Below are 22,229 nucleotides of genomic sequence, written 5' to 3' on the forward strand. Positions count from 1 at the left end.
GGCTATCCTGCTTCTTAGGAACTGGGGAACTAGGTCAAGTGTTGTCCAACCCCTCGTTGCTTTTTCTTTTTGCCACTCCTAGGACTTGAATCCAGAGCCTGGGCACTGCCCTTGAGCTAGCAATCTACCCCTTGAGCCACAGCTCAACTTCTGGCTTTTTCTGTTTATGTGGTACTGAGGAATCGAACGCAGGGCTTCTTCATACATGCTAGGCAAGCACTCTGCCACGAATCTACATTCCCAGCCTCCTTTAAAAAATTATATATGTAGATATTTAATTTTTTTGCTGGTCCTGGGGCCTTAGTATTTTTGTGCTACCACTTGAGCCAGAGCCTCACTCTGGCTTTTTCTGAGTATTTCATTCACAATGAGAGTTTCACTAACTTGCACAAGTGTTGTTACTAGGGCGTGGGCTCAGTGCCTTGTGATCTTGACTGGCCTTTTTTTTCCCTCCCTTCTTGAGCTCTACCACTTGAGCCACACCTCTACTTCCAGCCTTTTACTGATTAGCTGAAGATGAATCTCACAGAATTGAACACCAAGGCTGGCTTCCAACCACAGTCCTCAGATCTCAGCCTTAGATAGTTTTACAGGCATGAACTATCAGTTCTTAACTTTGAACTTTATTTTGCAATTTTTTTTTTTGCCTCCTGGGGATTGAATTCAGGGCCTGGCACTGAGCCCAGGCTAGTGCTCTGCCACTTGAGCCACAGCATCACTTCTGGCTTTTTCTGAGTATGTAGTGCCAAGAAATAAAACCCAGGGCTTCATACATGCTAGGCCAGCACTCTAAACCACTAGGCTGCAACCTGGGCCCATACTGGTTTTTTTTTGTTGTTGTTGTTGTTTTCCAGTTATGGGGCTTGAACTCAGGGCCTGGGTGCTATCCCTGAACCTCTTTGTACCCAAGGCAAGTGCTCTACTAACTGAGCCACAGCACCTTTTCCAGCTTTTTTTTTTTTTTTTGCCAGTCCTGGGCTTGGGCTCAGGGCTTGAGCACTGTCCTTGGACTTTCTCAAGGCTAGAGCTCTACCACTTGAGCCTCAGTACCACTTCCAGCTTTTTGCTATGTATGTGGGATACCAAGGAATCAAACCCCGGTCTTTGTGCATACTAGGCAAGCACTCTACTACTAGGTCAAACTCCCGGCCCAGTCCTCTTCCAGCTTTTGAGTGTTAATTGGAGATAGGAGTCTCAAGAGGACTTTTCTGCCCCAGCTGGCTTCAGACTGGGGTTCTCAGATCTCAGCCTCCTGAGTAGCTAGGATTACAGGCGTGAGCCACTGGCACCCAGTTGTAGGGTTTTTTTTTGTTTTGCCAGTCCTGGGCTTGGGCTCAGGGCCTGAGCACTGTCCTTGGACTTTCTCAAGGCTAGAGCTCTACCACTTGAGCCTCAGCACCACTTCCGGCTTTTTCTATATATGTTGTACCAAGGAATCGAACCCGGGTATTTGTGCATGCTAGGCAAGCACTCTACCACTAGGCCAAACTCCTGGCCCCCCCAGCTGGAGGTTTTATTTGTTGGCACCTTACATAATGGGGTCAGGGACAGGCACACCTGAGACCTGTAGGTCAGTATTTTTAAATATCAATGACAACTGCTGCTGGGTGATTCATGTTTTAACACAGAAGCGAGACTTTTCCATTGCAGTCTTACCAAATTCATTCCAGGAAGCCATGTAGAGCTGCTGCCATTTTATGTCAGTTTCTCAGATTGGCTCAATAAAACTCAGGTTCCCATTTTTATTACCTTTGCTATCAGACTTAGCTTATAAAGATCAACTGTCTCTTGAAAGCTGGCATGAGCCAGTTCTAGCACAGGACAGTAACAATTCAGGGCCATTGTTCACTCTTGGTAGTTGAGTTTGAACTTGGCCTGCTATGCAGGAGCTTTGTCTTCCTTGAGAGACAGACCAGCTTTTTGTTTGTTTGTTTTGCCAGTCCTGGGGCTTGAACTCAGGGCCTGGGTACCACTGTGTCTGAGCTTCTTTTTCTCAAGGCTAGTACCCTAACACTTGAGCCACAGCACCACTTCTTGTCTTTTCTATGTATGTGGTACTAAGGAATCAAATCCAGGACTTCATGCATGCTAGACAAGCACTCTACCACTGAGCCTTATTCCCAGCTCCCACTCCACTGTTTTGGTGTGTCTGTGCAAGTCCTGGGTCTTAAACTCAAGGCCTGAGCACTGTCGGCCCTACCACTGGAGCCACAGCACTACCACCCATGCTGTTCAGCTCAAGGCTAGTACTCTACCACTTGAGCCACAGCACCACTTCGTTTTCTGGTGGTTCATTGGAGATAAGTCTCTCGGACCTTTTTTGTGCCTGGGCTGGCTTTGAACCATTATCCTCGGATCTCAGCCTCCTGAATAGCTAGGATTACAGGTGTGAGCCACTCTGACCTCAGCTACCCAAGTAGCATGAGCTACCATGGCTGCTTCCAGTATATACTTCACTGTGAAGTTTGCCAAATTTCAACTTGGGGAGCTGGAATACAGTCCAGGGTGAGAGTGAGAGTATGTATTAGCATGTGCAAAGCACATGCTAATACACCGTGTGTATATACAGACACACAAACACATTTGTTCTGAACTGTATATTTGGATGGAATAGAATACAGTAGTTAACAGCAAAGAGAGGCAGCCAGAAAGGTGAACGGGGCTTAACTCCTAGCCCCGGAGCTGAACCTGGGATAGAGCCAAACAGGGCTGGGGAATCAGGGAGGAGGCTAAGCTGAGGTAACTGGGAGTGAGGGTCCCAGGGAGAGTGTGGTCTTGGGAAGCAGCACTGTGGTTCTGTGGAGGTTGCTTAGTGTCTCTTAGCATCCCTCTGCACAAAAGAGAAGCTCTGGGTCCACACAGAGGAGGAAGCCTTGAGAGACCATAAAGGCTGCAGGAACCAGGCCCGGCCCAGAATAAAGCCCCAAACTGGGAAGCTGAGCGCCAACCAGAAGGGAAGGGGCAGACCTGCAGCTGGGGCTCCCTGGGGGCGCAGCACAGGGGTCCTGAATCCCATCTGGTACAGCAAGTCCCTGACTGGACACAAGAAAAGGCAGGTCCCTTTGGAGAGGGACAGAAAGAATGGACTGCAGACGTGAAGAGGGTAAAAGCTGGCAGATAAGTACAGACACAGGGCCTAAGCAGCAACGCTTGAAATGCCACGGGTCCCCTCCTCGGGCTGGTCCACAGAGAAGTCTTGTCATGTGCCATCGGCTGTTGTCAATGGGAACACATGGCCCCTCAGCCCCAAAGGATCATGGGTGCTGAGAATCTAGCTGGGGCAGCTCTGGGGCCTGCTCTGGAACCTTCTGTTCTGCAGCATCTACACTCTTCTGGTCACCGGCAGGGGCTGGGACAGGTACATCATCTGGAAATGATGAGGAATGGGAACTCCAGGCGCCCAGGACCACCCCTCCTCCCTCAGACCCAGGGGTCCAAATCCCAGATCTCCTCCCACCGAGGAAGAGGAACCCAGCCTTTCTCCCTGGGCCCAGGACCAGCACCTGCGTCTGAGTGGAACTTGAGCTGTCCCTCAGGGTTGGAGGGGGGGGCGTTATGTCCTTCCTGCTGCTGCTGCTGCTTCCTTTGTTCCATATGTAAGACAGCCTATGTGACAGGTGACAAGAGGTTATGGAACAAAGATGGCCTCACGGAGTCCCTCTTCTTCCACCTATGGCCCTCATCAAACATGGCTGCTGCAATGCAAGGAAAGACTCCTGCCCTTACTAAAGATGGTGCCTACCACCAAAAGATTTACCACAGCCTAATTCAGACACCCATGTGGACAAAGGCAAAGGCTCTTAGAGAAGCAGGGATGGGACTAAGTCTCCCTGGCTGGTCACCTGCTGCAGCTCTCTCCTCTGGGCCTCTAAGCGGTCCTGGGATCGCCCTAGGGCCTCAGTTTCCAAGCTGAGACGCTGGGCCTTAGCATTCAGCTCCGCCTCTCGGGCAGCCAGCTCCTCTTCAAATCGCCGCAGCTCCTCTTCCGTGTAAGCCGGGTGCATCTCCACCGTCTGCAGAGCCCAGGAACCAATCAGCTGGGGAATTATGGCTGACCATGCTGCCTACTTCCCCCTGTGCTGGAGGCTGAGAGGGCCTCCAGGGGCCCTGAGTGCAGGCCATCTGACATGAGCTATGGGGGAAACAGACACTGGGAAGAGGGGACAAAGATCCAGACAAGTGAAGGAGAAAGAAAGGAACTGAGAGACAGAGGGGGACAGAAATGAGGGAGGTCAGACTCAGTAATAGGACAAGAGCTCAAAGAGAAAGAGAGAGAGAGAGAGAGAGAGAGAGAGAGAGAGAGAGAGAGAGAGAGAGAGAGAGAGAGAGAGAGACACCTATATAGAAGAGATCAGAGATCCAATAAGAGGGGATGGGGAATAGAGACTCAAGAGACAGGGGGGCCAGAGTCAGAAAGAGAAGGATGGTGATGCAAATGGAAAAGGACCCTGAAAGCAAGGAACAACTGGAAGACAGAAACTGGGGCCATGTCCTCACCTCCCAACCCTCCCCGGTGTCCCCAAACTCCTTTCTCTGTGTGGATGCCAGGAACTCCTCCAGGGTCACAAGGCGGTCCTGGTTGGTGTCCACCTGGAGAGGCAGATGAGGGTAAGAGACAGATCGGTGGCCAGGGCCCTTCCCACACCTAGCTCATTCCTCACATTCTTCATCACGTGCTCCCGCATGCGCAGCCGCTCCTCCTCCATCTCCCGCATGTCATCCTCCTCGTTCTTAGGGTCATACACCTTTTCCAGCTGCAGGAAAGAAGTGGGAAAGGAGTGAAAGATCCAGGATAGAGTCCTTACTTAGGCCTGACACACATTGGACTTCACCTCCCAGCAGGCCTTGGGGCTTGCAACCACTATCATTTGCTTTCTGTCCTAGGGGCTGCTGGGAATTGTAGTCTTTGCTAAACTCTCACACAGGAGGGTCACTGAAGGGGATCAGTTGAATCCCTGTGGGTACAGGTGGCTGATTCGAGTGTACCCTGTTCCCATGGCTTCTAAGACACTTACCTCCTTGGTGAAGAGGGCCTCCAGCTCTTGCTCATCCAGGACACCATCACTGTTGATATCTGAAACAAGGAGAAACCACAAGCTATCTCTGATAACCGGGTGAGTCCCAACCCCAAGGATAAGGTGGTGAAGGGATTTTGAGCCAGTGTATGTGTGTTTGTGTGTATATGGGGGGGGGGGGGGAGAGACAGGATCAGTGAACAGGTCAGGATCTGAGGCTCAGCCCATTGCCAAGACGGCCGTTCCCTAGCAACCAGTCATGAGAATGGCAGTAGATGAAGTGGATGGGGCAATCTGTGAACCAATCTCTGCGCCTGGTACCTGGAGATCCTCTTCCTAGGATCCAGGGGTATTGAGATCTCTGCCTCTCAGATAACCAGGCCAATGCCAACTCTACTTGCTAGGGAACTTGGTATAGTTGCAGAGCTCCAGACCCCACTGGTTTTACCACCTCTCCCTAACTCTGCTCACTTCTAAGTGAGTAAGTACCCACCTTGTTCCTGCTCAGGTGGCCAAGAACCCTGATCTGGCAAATACAATGGTTATTTTTAAATTGTACTCAATTCACAATAAGCCTACCAAGAAGACTGAGGAGGGGAAGTAGGTTTAGGGGTAGGGATGTGTGTGTGTGTGTGTGTGTGTGTGTGTGTGTGTATTTAATTAATTTTTTGTTGATCGATGGGCTTGAACTCTAGGCCTGGGTGCTGTCCCTGAGCTCTAGCGCTCAAGGCTACCGCCCTACCCCTGGGCCTGGGCATTGTCCCTGAGCTCTTCAGCTCAAGGCTGTTCCTCTACCTGTGAGCTACAGTGCCAATTCCACTTTTCTAGTGGTTAACTGGAGATAAGAGTCTTTGGACTTTAGTGCCCTGGCTGGCTTTGAACCGTGATCCTCAGATCTCAGCCTCCTGAACAGCTAAAGTTATAGGCGTGAGCCACCACGCCCAGCTAGGTTTAGGCATTTTATGGTGATGAAACCCAAGGATAAGGAGATTCCTGTTGGCATTCAGGCCTCATAATGATCAGAGTTTCCAGGTTCTACTGAGGGCTGGGCCATCCATCCCATCTTACCATGCAATATGAAGAAGGTCTTGGGGTTAAATCTGTTGGGGTCCAATCCATCGAGCTCCTCCCAGACCTCCTTTAACTGGGCTTGGCTGCCCTGTGGAGAGACAGGAGCTCATGGGCAAGAAGTCTGTTGCCCTGGGATTAACCCTTTGCACCCAACCAAGAAACATCACTCTCATAGTGCTACGCATAGAGTGGGTGCTTGAGTTTGTTGTAGGTTGCTTTTTTTGTTTGTTTTTAATTTGTAAACTGATAAATTTTGTGCTATTTTCAAGATTGGCTTAAGTGGAAAATTGTTTTATAAAACATTTGAAAAATACCGGGAATATGGCTTAATGGTAGAGTGCTTGCCTAGCATTCATGAAGTCCTGGGTTCGATTCTTCGGTACCACATACTCAGAAAAAGCTGGAAGTGGCGCTGTGACTCAAGTGGCGGAGCACTAGCCTTAAGCAAAAGTGTCTAAGGACAGTGCTTAGGCCCAGAGTTCAAGCCCTAAGACTGGCAAAAAAGAAAAGAAAAGAAAAACCTAGAAGGGGTGCTGTGGCTCAAGTGGTAGAGTGCCAGCCTTGAACAAAAGAAGCTCAGGGACAGTGCCCAGGTCCTGAGTTCAAGTCCCAGAACTGGGCAAAAAATTTTTTTTGAAAAATTAAAAGGATTTGTTTTATAGTAAAATAAATAAACAAAAGAAACTTCATGGGCCGGGAGTTTGGCCTAGTGGTTAAAGTGCTTGCCTAGCATGCATGAAGACCCGGGTTCGATTCCTCGGTACCACATACATAGAAAAAAGCCGGAAGTGGTGCTGAGGCTCAAGTGGTAGAGCTCTGGCCTTGAGAAAGTCCAAGGACAGTGCTCAAGTCCTGAGCTCAAGCCCAGGACTGGCAAAAAAAAAAAAAAAAAAAAAAAAAAAGAAACTTCATGCTCTTCAAGCAAAAGAGCCCAGAAAACTACAATTACCATCACCTACTGGAGAAGCCAGTTTTTGGTTTTGTTTTTTAAATCAAGGAGTTACTGCCTAAGAGGCTTCTGGGAATTGTAGTTCTTGTACTACTTCAGTCTGGTGCACTGGGAGTTGGACACATAGGGGAGTTCTTACAGGCACATTGACTTTGGGGTGCTCCCGGTGCCGGCGCTGTTGCTCTTCCAGCTTCCTCTCGGCCTCCTTCCTCTGCTCCTCTCCCAGTGACTCCAAGTAGCGGCGCCTCTCATGCTCTTTGAGCATCTCATAGCGTTTGAACTCCTCATGGTGAGCGGCATCATACTGGGCCAGGTCCCTGGTTGCCTACAGAGAAGCTGGGTAAGATGCTGTGCTAGGCCAGGAGTGAGGCCTCGTGGTAGAGTGCTGGCCTAACATGCACAAAGTCCTGGGTTCAATTCCTCAGTACCACATACACAGAAAAAGCTGGGAGTGGCTCTGTGGCAGGGTGTTTTGAGTGTTAGATTTGAGCAAAAAAGAATCTGCTAGGCCTGAGTTCAAGCCTCAGGACTGTCAAAGAAAAAAAAGAAAAAGATGATGTTCTAAGATCCTCAGATTTCAGCCTCTTGTGCAGCTAGGATTACAGACTGACTCACTAATCTGGTTATTTTTCAGATAGAGTCTTATTTCCTGCCTATGCATTTGCCTGAATCTTGATGTGGGTTATTTATGCTTGTTACTAAGGGAGGATGGCAGGTATATACTATTAGGTCCGGGTAGGAGTTGAGAAGAGGTCTCATAAACCTTTTTCTCCGGGCCAAGAGTGTGGCCTCATGGTAGAGTGCTTGCCTAGCATGCATAAGGCCCTGGGTTCGATTCCTCAGTACCACATACACAGAAAAAGCCGGAAGTGGCACTGTGGCTCAAGTGGTGGAGTTCTAGCCTTGAGAAAACCCAAGGACAGTGCTCAGGCCAAGTGTAAAACCCAGGACTGGCAAAATAAAATAAAATTTTCTCTCTGGGGTGGCCTTGAACTGCCCAGTCATAACTACTTAGAAGCTATGGTTACTGGTATGAGCTGACAGCCCTCAGGTCTAGAAGGACTTTGGGAAAAACCTGTCTTCTGCCAGCTTCGGCCATGAGAGGCAAGAGGTTCCAGTGTAAAACTTGGCTCCTCCCCCCACCCCCCCAAGCTTCCCAGGTCCCCTGCAGTCAGGCTCCTCTCCTTACGGTCTGGATCAGCAGCTCTAGGTCACGGGCCTCGAATGTGTGCTGGTTCTGGGGGTCTAGGTGTTCAAACTGCTTCAGGAGATTCAAGTGGTCCAGCTGCACATCTGGATACGGAGAGGGACAAATGACAGGACACATGGGGACTTACTTTCAGAATCCCAGTCTCTTGGGAGGGGAGTTGACCGGAGTTGATGCCACCACTGGGTCTGAGGTTTGAAATAATACCAATGAGCTGGGTATAGGTGGCCAATGCCTATAAATCCATGCAATTTCAGAGGCTAAGATCTGGAGAAGGAGGGGAGTTTTAAGCCGGTCTAAGGGAAAAGCCCACGTGCTACATCTCAACCAACACAAAGCTACATGTTGGTAGCCTCCTCGCTAATGAAGGGAAACACAAATAACAGAACTATGGTTTGGGCTAGTTAGGGTGAAAGCTGAGACTCTATTTGTAAGCAAAGAGGGTTGGGGTTTGGCTTTGAGGTTTGTTTTTTTTTTTTTTGTTTTTTTTTTTTTTTTGCCAGTCCTGGGCTTGAGCTCAGGGCCTGAGCACTGTCCTTGGACTTTCTCAAGGCTAGAGCTCTACCACTTGAACCTCAGCACCACTTCCGGCTTTTTTGTATGTATGTGGTACCGAGGAATCGAACCCGGGTCTTCATGCATGCTAGGCAAGCACTTTAACCACTAGGCCAAACTCCCGGCCCCTTCTTTCTTTTTTTTTTGTGCCAATCATTCCTGGACTTGAACTCAGGGCCTAGTTGTGGTCCTTGAGCTGGATTTGCTCAGGGTGATCTCTCTACCTCTTGAGCCACCACCCCACTTCCAGCAGTTTACTGGGGATAAAAAGTCTCACGGACTTTCCTGCCCAGGCTGGCTTTGAACCGAGATCCTCCGATCTCAAGTCTCCTGAGTAGTTAGGGTTACAGGCGTGAGCCCCAGAGCCAGGCTTTGGCTCTGTGGAAATGGGACCTCACTTCGGCACTCAGGCTCATGGAAGAGGACTCGTAGCCACAAGGAACCGACAATGCAAGCCTCCACCCACAAAGCAGTGGCACTCTGTGGCAGCACATTTCCAGGGGGACAGTGGAGCTCCACAAAGCCACAGAAGCTGGGGCTCCTGGCCGCACACCACCCATGCTCACTGGGCTCCTGCTGGGCATCCATCTTGGCCTTCAGCAGCATGCGCAGCCGGGACACCTCCTGTCGCTTCAGCTCATCCAGTTTGGTGCGGACATGGTGGCTGACAAAGTCCAGCTCTCGGCTCAGCTTCCCACTCTGCCAGGAAGAAGGGACAGTGGTCAGGCTAGGGGGGCTGGAGGGAGATGATGCTGAGTGGTCTCTGCCCTTTCTAGTCTTCCGTAATTTTCTCTGAGGCCTGTTCCTCTGACGCTTTTTTTCCTTTTTTGTGGGCTTGACCTCAGCCTGGGTGCTGTCTCTGAGCTCTTCAGCTCAAGGCTACCACCCTACCTTTGAGCCACAGCCCTACTAGTGTTTATTGGAGATAAGAGTCTCTAGTCCTGGGCCAGGAGTTTGGCCTAGTGATAGAGTGCCTGCCTAGCATGCATGAAGACCCAGGTTCGATTCCTTGGCACCACATACATAGAAAATGGCTGGAAGTGATGCTGTGGCTCAAGTAGCAGAGTGCTAGCCTTGAGAAAAGCCCCAAAACAGTGCTCAGGCCCTGAGCTAAAGCCCAGGACTGGCAAAAAAACAAAACAAAACAAAAAAGTCTCCAGTCCTTTTTGTGCCAGGCTGACTCTGAACCTTGATCCTCAGATCTCAGCCCCCTGAGTAGCTAAGATTACAGGTGTGGGCCACCACACCCAGCTTTTTTTTTTTTTTTTTTTCCCTCCGCCTCTTTGATTAACTAGATAACCTGGGCTCCCCACTCACTCTCTGGCCTCCCCAACTCTCATTTTGGAGGTCCAGAGCCTGCCAGGCCTGGCACACTGCCTCTGTACTCATCATACCTTGATATCCTCAGCATTGGCTGCTTGCAGCTTCTCCCGGAAGTGCCCATCCGTTTCCAGCACATTGATGACCTCTTGGAGGTAACGGTGGTAGTACAGGCCTGTGTCCTGAGGGTCAAAGGTCAAGACATTAGCTCTGCCTTACCCTCCTGTGGCCAGATCCTGGCACCATCCAGGAACCTAATGTCCCACAGGACTAAGGTTCTAGGCCACCTGACCCAGGTTTGAACCCCACCGGCTGTATAAGCCCTGGAGAGTCACATGGGCCTCTGCTGCAGCTCCCACTTCGTTAGGACTGTAAAATTACACAGAAGCACTAGTAGCGGTGGGCATGACTGTCACCCCAGCACTCCGGGAGTTGAGGCAGGAGGATTCAAGTTCTAGCATATAGCCTAGCTACAATGAGAGTTCAAAGCCAGCCTGAGCTACACAGTGAGACCAAGATAAAATGTTTCAAATAAATAAATCAAGAGCTGCTGCAAGGTGTGGTTCAAGCCATAGAGTGCTTACCTTGAGGGGTGAAGGCCTGACTTCAAACCTTGTACAACAATAATAACCACCACCACCACTACCACCACCACCACCACCAAGGACTGTGGATAAGGCTCAGGGGTATTGCAACCACACATCAAAAGGCCCTGGGTTTGCCAGGACAAAACTACCACACATACATACAAATCAGGACAGAGGAGGGGAGCACTGTCTGGCTTGAGCGGGCCTGGTTCAATTAGTAGAGCACCTGCCCAGCAAGCACAGGGTTCTGAGTTCAAACTTTTGTACCATCAAGAAAAAAATACCCTATGTCCCAACCCCACAGTCAGTTGGGAAGCAGATCATGAAACCACAGAGCCCAGCCAGGGGCCAAGCAAGCAACACCACCAAGATCCTTCTGTCTGTAAAATGGGTAATAGATATACTGTCCCTTGACATGGACAGAGGACTGTTCCTGCTTCCCTTATAGACATCACAGTGTTCAAGTCTCCTGTAGAAAGCAGCATAGCATTTGCATATAATGTATGAAAATTCTACTGTCTGTGTTGTTGCTGTTATTGATGATGATGATGATGGTGGTGGTGGTGGTGGTGGTGGTAGTGGTGGTGGTAGTGGTGGTGGAAGCCAAGGCCCTAGCATGCTATAAAAGCTCTACCTCTGAGCCATGTCCTATTCCACATTACTCAGGCTTGTTAAGTTTCTGTGCATTTTATTAGCTTTGCAATTAAAAAGCACATTATCAGGGGCTGGGAATGTGGTCTAGTGGTAGCTTAGTATGCATGAAGCTCTGGGTTAGATTTCTCAGCACCACATAAACAGAAGAAGTCAGGGAGAGGGCCTGATGACTCACGCCTATAATCCCAGTTACTCAGGAGGCTGAGATCTGAGGATTCAAGTTTGAAGACACTCCAGGCAGGAAAAGTCTGTGAAGACTCTTATCTTCACTTAAACCATGAAAAATCAGAAGTGGTAGTGCTGTGGCTCAAAGTGGTAGAGTGCTCCCGGGAGCTTGACCTTGAAAGTTTCAACTTGTCCTGACACCAAAGGCTTCAGAAGTTTCCAGTGTTAGAATTAAATAAAGAAGTCCTTGTGTTCTTTTTTTTTTTTTTTTGATGGGCCATGGAGCTTGAACTCTGGGCCTGGGTGCTGTCCCTGAGCTCTTCAGCTCTAGGCTACCACCTTAACCTGAGCCACAGCCAGACTTCCCATTTTCTAGTGATTAATTGGAGATAAGAGTCTCAGGTTCTTTATAGTGTCGGGGCTGGCTTTGAAACACAATCCTCAGATCTCAGCCTGCAGAGTAGCTAAGATTATAGGCATGAGACATTGTCCTGGGGCTTGAACTCAGGGCCTGAGCACTATCCTTGAGCATTTTCAAGTCTAGCACTCTTACTACTTGAGCCACAGCACCACTTTCAGCTTTTTCTGTGTATGTGGTACCAAGGAATTGAACCCATGGCTTCATGCATACTAGACAAGCCCTCTACCAGTGGGCCACACTCCCAGCTCCAGGACTATCTTAAATTGTAATTTTCTTTTTATTTTTATGTATTGGGTATTGACCTCGAGCTTTCATGCTTGCTAGGTGTTCTCCCATTTGAGTATGTCAGCCCTTTTTCCTTTATTGTTCAGGATAAATTGGTGTTTGACTGGAATTCTTCTGTGTGTCCTTGACAGATAGGATTACAGGTGTGGACCATCACACCAGGCTCTTACGTGTTACCATGGAATCTCAATAACTTATGGCTTAGCCTGCCTTGAACTCAGATTCTCCTGATCACCTACCTGCCAAGTAGCTAGGATTACAGGCATGCACCACTAACACGTGGCTAGGAAGGATATTAAAAAGAACAGAGGTTTTCCTGGGAGAGTCATGCAAACCTTCCCACTTAAAATCTGACTTGAATTTTCCACATCTTAGAAGCAAGAACATGCTCTCTGCCGCCACGTTTTACCCCAAGTCCCATCCCTGGTACTGCCAACGAATGTCAGGCAAACGACAAGCCACAGTCGTGCGGCAGGGAGTCCCTGGAGTGCCCTACCCAGGAGATACCATGCAAACATCAGCCCAGGGTCACTCACCGGGCTCTCGGTGGCGGGGTTCTCCTCCTTCTTGGGCGCCCCCCGCTCTAAGGGAACGGCCAGCGTAGTAGGCAGCAGCAGCAGCGACAGGAAGAAGGCTCGGCGGGGCCCAGAGCCAGGCATGGCGGCGTGGCCTGTGGCAGGCAGAGAGGGAGATGATGGTTGTCTGTACCGAGCCTCTGCCTCCCTGGAACCCACAAATCCTGGGTCCACAGGGCCATCCCCACTTATAAGAACTAAAACCCAAGGCATTTGGTTACCTGGGATCCAGAATCCCAGGCCTTTTGACTTCCGTGGCCCTGACAGGGGCCCAGGTCCCCAGGTCCACGGGTCCTGGCCGCCAGCCTTCTCTCCCTGCTGAGCATGCAGATGGAGACCCTCTCTCCTGGCCCAGACCCAACAATCCAGGCCTCGCCCTAGAACTCCTGACCTCCCCGCTCCCCACCAGGACTGTACCCCGTTTCTTAGCTCTCCATACAACCCCCCCTGTAAGCACGCCGAGTCTGGAACCCGGAGCCCCTCACCTTTCCCCCGGCGCCGCAGTGGGCGTCTTCCCGGGCAAGGACCTCCGGGCCAGTTTCTGGTGAGTTCCCTCCCGGGCCACGCCCACTTCCTGCGTAGGCCACGCCTCCCGGAGCCTGATTGGTCCGCGGTGGCTCGGGCTCGCGGGAAGGACTAGCGTGGCGCGAGGCGCAGCTTTCCTATTTTCCGTGGCCTCGGCTCGTCTCTCAAAGTCTTTTTGCAGTCTTTCCTGTTCTGTAAGCAGAAAGACAGCGCAGTTCCCGCAGGTGGGAGAAGGGGCGGGGGCGGCAAAAACAACAACACCCTAAAAAACAAAAGTAAATTCAATTCCCCCGTTCCTCCAACGTCCCCATGGCCTTCTGGGAGATGTAGTTTTCCCATTCATTTTCATGCAACCAAACCTGAAAGAGACATCATCCAGTGTGTGTGTGTGTGTGTGTGTGTGTGTGTGTGTGTGTGTGTGTGTGTGTGTGTGTGTGTGTGTGTGTGTCTGTGTGTCTGTGTGTCTGTGTGTGTCTGTGTGTGTGTCTGTGTGTGTCTGTGTGTGTGTGTGTGTGTCTGTGTGTGTGTGTCTGTGTGTGTGTGTGTCTGTGTGTGTGTGTGTCTGTGTGTGTGTGTGTCTAGCTAGGTGGCTGGCTGTCTTGAACTCAGGGCCTGCTTGTTGTCCTTGAGCTCTCTCTCTCTCTTTTTTTTTTTTCTTCCAATTTATTCCCTCCTCTCCCCACAGGGCTAGTGCTCTACCATTTGAGCCACAGCTCCACTTCTACTTCTGGCCTTTTGGTGGTTAATTGGAGTCTCATGGACCTTAATGCCAGGGCTAGCTTTGAACCCTGATCTCAGATGTCAACCTCCTGCATAATTAGGATTGTATAAATGAGCCACTGGCACTTAGCCTTTCTCTTTTAAATTAAAATCTTTTTATTGGGCTGAGAGTGTGGCCTAGTGGTAGAGTGCTTGCCTAGCATGCACAAAGCCCTGGGTTCCATTCCTTGGTACCACACCACATACAGAGAAAAAGCCAGAATTGGTGCTGTGGTTCATGTGGCAGAGTGCTAGTCTTGAGAAAGCTCAAGGACAGTGCCCAGGCCCTGAGTTCAAGCCCCAGGACTGGCCAAAAAAAAATCTTTTTCTTAGCATATCTTAGTTGCACAGGGGTAATTCCTTATATATGTCATCTAAGTAAAATGTGTACAGCCACAAACGCCCAGCTGCCCTTTCCTGGGTCCCTTTAAGAGACGTCCACAGACATTTCCAATTCCAATTTGGAATCCCTAGGAAACTGTTGCCAGGCTGCCTAGGTGGCTGGCAAAGTGGGGCATTGTTTGCTGGAGGAGGAATCTTGAGGGGCCAGTAGGGCCAGGACTAGGGCAACCCCCTAGTGGGACTCCCACTTCTCGCAAAGCCCTTATCTTTCCCTGCCTACTTTTCAGACCCAGAGATTAGGTCCTCAGCTTCAGGAGAGAGGCTCAGGTATGTTTAAGAGTTTGGCCATTGAGGGATGACTGTTAGCAACTCTTCTACAGGAGGGAAGGCATCTCCAGGATCCTAGGCAAGTGGATGCTGAGAGGGTCTGTCGTTTGAAGCATATAGCCCTGAGTGTCAGTCCTTGGATACATGAGAGATACAGGGACTTGGTTAGGCAGAACTTCTGGGCTTGCTAATAGTGATAAAGTCCAGAAACTGGGCAGTGAGTGTGGGGGCTGCTTGGGCCCTAGGGGAACAGTGAATATTTAGGAATCAGAGTTGGACTGTAATTGGGGGTGTTAGATCTGGATCCTGACTGCCTGCTTGGTTTTCCAGAATGTCTCAAGAGAATGATGCACTGAAGAAAGAGTGAGTGCCAAAGTCAAATGGGCAGTGGTGCGGGGGGAGGGGAGGAAATGGGAGAACTTAAAGCTTACTGGTGCATTGTGATCCCTCCCCTACACTTAGTTCTGTGTGTGTGTGTGTGTGTGTGTGTGTGTGTGTGTGTGTGTGTGTGGTTCTGGAGCTTGAACGCAAAGCCTGGTTGGGCAATAGCCCTGAAATTTTGCCTCAAGTTTAGTGCTCTCCCATTTGAGCCATATCTCCAATTATGTATTTTAGTGGTTAGTTGGCAATGGTCTCACAGACTTTCCTGCCCAGGTTGATTGGAACCATAATCTCTGATATCATGAATGCTTACAGGCTCATCAACTTCAGCTTTACAGGAAAAGGCTGGGGGATCCCAACTTTTGGACCCCACCGGGAGGGAGGAAGTGAGGTCTAAACTCAAGGCCTCCTGCTTGCTAGGCAGTTTTTCAACCACTTGAGCCATACCGCCATCCCTTTTTGCTTTCCTTTTTTTTCAGGTACAGTATCAGGGTTTTGCTCAGCCAGTCTCAGAATTTGATCCTCCTACCTATGCCTCCCACTTTACTGGGGGGACAGGCACACCCTACCATGCTTATTTCTTTGCCAGTCCTGGAGCTTGAACTCAGGGTCTGAGCACTGTCCCTGAGTTTCTTTTGCTTAAGGCTAACACTCTTACCACTTGAGTCACATTGCCACTTTTGGCTTTTTTTTTTTGCCAGTCCTGGGCTTGGGCTCAGGGCCTGAGCACTGTCCCTGGATTTTTCTCAAGGCTAGAGCTCTACCACTTGAGCCTCAGCACCACTTCTGGCTTTTTTCTATGTATGTGGTACCGAGGAATCGAACCCGGGTCTTCGTGCATGCTAGGCAAGCACTCGACCACTAGGCCAAACTCCTGGCCACACTTTTGGCTTTTTCTGTGTATGTGGTACTGAGAAATCAAACCCAGGCATGAATGTCAGGCAAGCACGCTACTCCAAGTCACCTTCCCATCCCCAGCATGTTGAGGTCATGATCGCTTTTTTTGCCCAGGCTGACCCCAGTCTTAATTTTCCTAATCTCCACGCTCTACTTTTCCAGTAGTTGGGATTACAAACCACTGCCTCACTGGCCTCTACAAAGATTCTAGAATGGCCAAAGCTGGAGCAGTGACTTCAGAACCAGAGAAGGTTCTGTCTGCTCTGTGACCTCACTTGGTCCAAGAAACCAAGTTGGGCGGAGACAGGAGGGGAGGAAGAAGCTCTTAGGCCAGCAAGATGTCCTTCTTGCTGTCACTACCTGCCTGTCTTTGTCCCAGGACCTTGGGGGATGAGATTGCTGCCATGAGGCTGCAGAAGCTAGAACAGCAGGTAAGTACAACGCCTTGCCGACCCTTTCATCTGTGAAACCTTCCCGGAAAACACAACCCCAGGACTGGCTCTGGGTCTCCCAAGGCTGTTGTTTCTTCTCCCTGGACTCGAGTTCCTACACACGGTGATGACAAACTGGAATTCCAGCTATTAAGGAGAAATACTCATGCTGAGACCCTCAAAATGTTAATGAATAGGGGTTCCTTAGTATTGTAGGACCTTAGTTTCTGGGGGAGGAGGTGGTGGGGCGCTGGGACTCATGGATCTGAGGGGGCAGAAGGAGGTAAGGGCCTAGGCACCTGCGGGGTACCCCGTGGAAAGAGGGGTTCACTGGCTCTTCCACTTCACCCGTCTTCCCCACGGGCTCCTGGCCCCCACACGCTCCCTTTCCTGCTCCTACAGCGGCTTCTATTTGAGAAGAAGCGACGGCGGAAGCGCCAGGAACCTCTGATGGTTCAGGCCAATCCCGACTCTCTGCTGCGGCACCCTCGTCTGAGGCGCTGGGAGGAGCGTTTCCAGGGTGACAGCGGTGTGGAACATCTCCCTGCCTGGGCCTGGGGGCGGGGCGGGCCGGGGGCGGGGCCTGTGCCGTGGGGGCGTGGTCTCGTGGTTGGTGGGCCGGGCCTGGTGGCTCCTGGGTGGGGTTTTATACAGGACGGGGCGGGACCTAGTGGAGCCGAAGGGGTGGGGCCTAGACACCATCAATGGCCAAAGCACCTGTCTAGCAAGTGCTGGGTTCGATCCCCCAGAACCGAAAAAGAAACAACAGACTCACGCCTGTCATTCTAGCTACTCAGGAGGCTGAGATCTGAGGATCACGGTTCAAAGCCAACCCGATAGCCTTGAGCTGAAGAGGTCAGGGACAGGGCCCAGGCCCAGAAGTTCAATTCCCACAATCAACAAAAAAAAAAAAAAAAAAAAGAAATAACAAAAAAAAGTTAAAAAAAAAATAAACACAACCAAACCAATAACAAAATAAAACCCTGGGTAAGGAGTGTAGCCTAGCAGTAGAGTGCTTGCCTGGCATGCAGGAAGCCCTGGATTTGATTCCTCTGTACCACATACACAGAAGAAGCCTGAAGTAGTGCTGTGGCTCATGTGTCAAAGCCCCAGCCATAAGCCAAAAGTTTCCAAGGACAGTGCCCAGGCCCTGAGTTCAAACCTCAGGATTGGGCAAAAAAAAATCACTTTGCTGGGTGCCAGTGGCTCACGCCTGTCATCCTAGCTACTCAGGAGGCTGAGATCTGAGGATTACAGTTTGAAGCCAACTCCAACAGAAAACGCCAAGAGTCTTTTCTCTTCAGTAAACTATTTAGAAAAATTCAGAAGTGGAGCTGTGGCTCAAGTGGTAGAATACTAGCCTTGAGCACAAAGAAGCTCAGGGACAGTGCCCTGGCCCTGAGTTCAAGCCCCTGGAGTGGCAAAAGAGAAAAAAAAAAAGATTGAGAGTTGGCTAGTGCATGGATGTGGTTGAGACAAGGGTGGGGCTCAAGGGGCCCACACAGGTCAAAGGGATGGAGCCTGGGAAAGCCTTGGGCAGTGTTGAGAGTGAGTAGGCGCAGGCAGGGCCTGGGAAGAGTCCTGCATGTAGTTGGGTAGCAAGATTTCTAGCTTTAGTTATTTGAGGGATAAAGCCCTAGAGTAACCAAGAGAAATTGACCTGGGAGAATTTGCAGTGCTAGGGATCAAACCCAAGGCCTTAAGGCCTGCCAGGGCAGCGCTCATTCGCTGAACTCCTTCCCTGGCATGGCTAGTCCTGCAGGATCCTCAGCAGCGCAGCAACAGAAGTGGGTTGGTTTCAGCATTAGGATAGAGTTCTTGGGCTGTCCCCAGGACTTGGGCTGCAGAACAAGGGGAAGGAGGGATGTCTGGGGTGGGTCTCATTTTAATGTGCTTTGCCACACCATCTGCCAGGTTTTGGAAACCCTTTTCTTCAGGAGAGCGTGCCAGAGGCACATCTGACCTCTGGTGCCCACCGTGCCCCTGGCACTGTGAGTGGTGGTGGAGATTGCGGCGGAGAGGGTGGCCCGCTGGCATCACGGACACATACAGGTAACCTCAACATCCTGGGCCTTTTGAACCCAGGGGGCTGAGCCCCAGATCCTTGCTCTCCAAAGAACTCAGGAGTTCAGGAGCCGAGCACCTACATCCCTAGCACCAAGGAGTTCAGATCTTGTGTCCCCACCTCACCCAGTAATCCCAGTCTCCAGTCTTTCTTTCCCCAGGGGGCTCTCCAAAGGCCTGGTGTCCATTTCCCCTCCCTATCCTGGCTCTCAGACAGTACCGATTCCGAGCTGGAAGAAGTCTGCGTGGAGGACATTCCTGTGTTTCCCCTGCCTTACAAACAGCCACCCAGAACGCGACGAAGGGGTTGGCTAGCCCGCCAACGACGTGGTACAAATTGCTCCCCTTTATGCTTGCTTTCTTTCTTTCTTTTCTTTTTTTGTTTTTGTTTTTCCAGTCCTGGATTTGAGCTCAGGGCCTGAGCGCTGTCCTTGGACTTTCTCAAGGCTAGAGCTCTACCACTTGAGCCTCAGCACCATTCTGGCTTTTTGTCTATGTATGTGGTACAGAGTAATCGAACCCAGGTCTCCTTGCATGCTAGGCAAGCACTCTACCACAAGGCCCCTCCCCTTTATGCTTTCTAAACAAAACAATTCACCTCTGTCAAGTTGATAATTCCTTGCACATTAAAATATTCAGAGTTCAGGCCAGGTCTTGGTGGCTCACACCTGTAATCCTAGTTATTCAGCAGGCTGAGATCTGAGGATTATAGTTTGAAGAAATACTGTGAGACTCTTTGTTGTTGGCGGTGGTGGTGGTAGTGGTTGTGGGTCTTGAACTCAGAGCCTGGATGCTGTTCCTGAGCTCTTTTGCTCAAGGCTAACGTTCTACCACTTTAAACCTTCAAGATTTTGAGTAGTTAATTGAAAATGAGTCTCCATTTGGACTTTTCTGCCTGGGCTGGCTTTGAACCTCAACCCTCAGATCTCAGACTTGAGAGCAGCGAGTATTATGGGTGTGCGCCACTGGTACCCAGCTTTTTCTATAAGGCTTTTATTCCAATTAACCACCAGAAAACTGGAAGTGAAGCTGTGGCTCAAAGTGATAGAGCACCAACCTTAATCGAAAAAGCTCAAGGATAGCACTCAGGCCCTATGTTCAAGTCCCATGACCAACCAAAAATTCAGAATAAAAAAGAATATTCAGAACTGTACAGCCACACAATCAATTTGTTACAATAAACTCATCTCCCCGCCCCCACCACTGCTGGTGGCTGACAATGTGATGCTAGCTATTCAGAAGACTGAGATCTGAGGATCAAGGCTCCTGGCTCCAAGCCAGCTGAGGCAGGAAAGTTCATGAGATGCTTATCTTCAGTTAACCACCATCAAGCCAGAGGTGGAGGTGTGGCTTTCAACTGGCCAAAGGCCAGACTTGAATGAAAAAGCCAAGCAAGAGTTGCAAGGCCAAGGTGTGTGCTTACATGAGTGCCATACTCACACATACACACTCGCCCAGAAAGGAAGAAATCTTGAAGTGGTCACCCTGCTTTACCCCCCTGTTTAACCCCTCTTTCGATTTGTATATTGTGCGTGTTTAAATGGAATAGTATAATAGGTGGTCTTTTGTGTCTAGTGTCTTTCACTTAGCAAGTTCGTTTTTGTATTCTGTTTTTGAGACAGGTTCTCACTATGTTGACCAGGATGGTCTCGAGTTTCTTGGCTCAAGCGATCCTCTCATCTTAGACTCTGGAGCAACTGAGACTCCAGGCAGGTGTTAAGATGCCTATTTAAGCAAGTTTGTTAATATTGATTTGTGGTTGAGGCAGGGTCTCCTTCTAGAACAAGTTGGACTCAAATTTCCTGCCTTACCTTTCCAGCTGGGAATTACAGGCAGGGACCACCATACCTAGCTTCTGATCATTGTTCAGAACACTACCAAAACTTTGTTTTGGGACTGGGAGAAGTGGCTCAAGTGGTAGAGTGCCAGCATAGCAAATATGAACCTCTAAATTCAAACCAAAGTACCATATCCAAAAAAAAAAAGCATCCCAGCTTGGCGCTGGTGTCTCACGCCTGTCATCCTAACTACTCAGGAGGCTGCAATCTGAGGATCATGGTCTGAAGCCAGCGCAGGCAGGAAAGTCCATGGGGCTCCTATCTCCAATTAACCAGCAGAAAACCGCAAGTGAAGCTGTGGTTCAAAGTAGTAGAGAGTACTAGGCTTGAGCAACAGAGCTCAGAGGACAGCACCCAGGCCCTGCGTTCAAGCCCCATGACTGACAATAGCCAAGGCAATAATTTCAAGGACAGAACTAACTGGCAACCCAAACTCTACACTCGTACATATTCCTCTCTTGTTGTTTTCTCTGGGACAAGGGAAGAGAGGACTGAGGAGCTGAGAGTAGCACTCAGTACAGCCCTTGCTTTGGCTCTCACAGATTCCTGTGTTTGTTGGGGAGCAAGATGAGGCACAGATGAGAGGGTCAGAGAAGGGGCCGATAGCTGCGAGCATTGGTGGCTCATGTCTGTCAGTTTGGGGTTTTTTTTTGCCAGTCCTGGGGCTTGAACTCAGGGCCTGAGCACTGTCCTTGGGCTTTCTCAAGGCTAGCACTCTACCACTTGAGCTACAGCACCACTTCTGGCTTTTTCTATGTATGTGGTACCGAGGAATCGAACTCAGGGCTTTGTACATGCTAGGCCACACTCCTGGCCCCTCCTGCCCGTCATCTTAACCACTCCGAAAGCTGAGATCTGAGGGTCATAGTGCAAAGCCAGCCCAGTCAGGAAAGGCTGTTTTCTCCAGAAAACCAGAAATGGAATTGTGGGCTCCAGGGGTAAAGTGCTAGCCTTGAGCACAAAGCTGCTCAGACCCAGGGCCTTGAGTTCAAGCCCCAGGACCTTCACCAAAAGGGTTGTAAATCCCAGGAGTTTCATCCATCCCTAACTAGCGATTTCCTACCCTCCACCAAACTCCTGAGCTGTGTCCCTGCTGCTTCTCCCCACCAGGAGCCAGTGAAGAGGAGAGTGAATCCCAGGATATTGGAGATGAGTACAAGGTGCCCAGTCTGAAACCAACCCTTGGCATGGATACCGATGGAGGACAAGGGGACATGTCATTCTGCCAGGTGAGAGGAAGGCTAGCCTCTGACGTCAGGAGAGGGTGGTGCTAAAATCCTGCTGACCTATCAGAGGCCTGTGTCAGTGTCTACACTGATGGGCCGAAGTATCCACAAACCTATAGTAATAGGATAACCAGGGTTGGGGGGTTGTGTGTGTGTGTGCGCGCGCACACGCGTGTGTGTGTGTAATTTTTCAAAATGTGAATGTGCGTGTGACCATGAAGATGCCTGTGGCTGGGCGTGGGAATGCTTGCTTATAATCTCCAATCTCCAGAGGGTGAGCCAGGAGAATTTCCAGAAACCACATCAGCTACACAGTGCGATTCTAAAAACAAAACAAAACAAATCTCAGCCATGAAAAGGCAGCAGGGCCAGGCGTGGTGGCTCACGCCTGTACTCATAGCTACTCAAGAAGCTGAGATCTGAGGATTGCGGTTCAAAGCCAGACCAGGCACTAAAGTCCCTGACACATTTATCTCCAAGTAATCACTAGAAAATGGGAAGTGGCGGTGTGGCTCAGGGGGTAGGGTAGTAACCTTGAGCTGAAGAGCTCAGAGAGAGGTTCCAGGCCCAGAGTTCAACAAAAAGAGAGAGAGAGAGAGAGAGAGAGAGAGAGAGAGAGAGAGAGAGAGAGAGAG

The 22,229-nt window shown here is 50.1% G+C and overlaps 2 protein-coding genes across 6 annotated transcripts in view; one reads left to right on the top strand and one right to left on the bottom strand.

The window, feature by feature from the left end:
• The window catches only part of Tulp2 (TUB like protein 2), a 42,915-nt gene that overhangs the window by 17,467 nt on the left and 3,219 nt on the right, over positions 1-22,229 (top strand). The window contains exons 1-8 of one of the 5 annotated variants that reach the window (XM_090322377.1): positions 13,490-13,553; positions 15,088-15,120; positions 16,415-16,466; positions 16,869-16,995; positions 18,381-18,518; positions 18,744-18,860; positions 20,153-20,239; positions 21,479-21,597. In XM_090322377.1, the coding sequence (XP_090178503.1) occupies positions 15,089-15,120; positions 16,415-16,466; positions 16,869-16,995; positions 18,381-18,518; positions 18,744-18,860; positions 20,153-20,239; positions 21,479-21,597 (672 nt within the window). In that variant the 5' untranslated portion in view covers positions 13,490-13,553; position 15,088. The other 4 variants (XM_090322375.1, XM_090322376.1, XM_090322378.1 and 1 more) reach the window with 4 other exon arrangements.
• Positions 2,583-13,393, bottom strand: Nucb1 (nucleobindin 1). Its single transcript, XM_090322492.1, has 13 exons — positions 13,290-13,393; positions 12,766-12,899; positions 10,192-10,299; positions 9,364-9,496; positions 8,225-8,328; positions 7,175-7,360; positions 6,084-6,174; positions 5,016-5,074; positions 4,662-4,754; positions 4,498-4,590; positions 3,843-4,013; positions 3,504-3,606; positions 2,583-3,367 (listed from the first exon to the last, which is right to left on the bottom strand). The coding sequence occupies exons 2-13, from the start codon at positions 12,886-12,888 to the stop codon at positions 3,255-3,257; spliced, it is 1,377 nt and encodes a 458-aa protein (XP_090178618.1). The 5' UTR covers positions 12,889-12,899; positions 13,290-13,393; the 3' UTR covers positions 2,583-3,254.

This window comes from Megascapheus bottae, chromosome 31 (assembly GCF_031878675.1).
Source record: "Megascapheus bottae isolate mThoBot1 chromosome 31, mThoBot2.hap1, whole genome shotgun sequence".
Classification (NCBI taxonomy): Eukaryota; Metazoa; Chordata; class Mammalia; order Rodentia; family Geomyidae; genus Megascapheus; species Megascapheus bottae.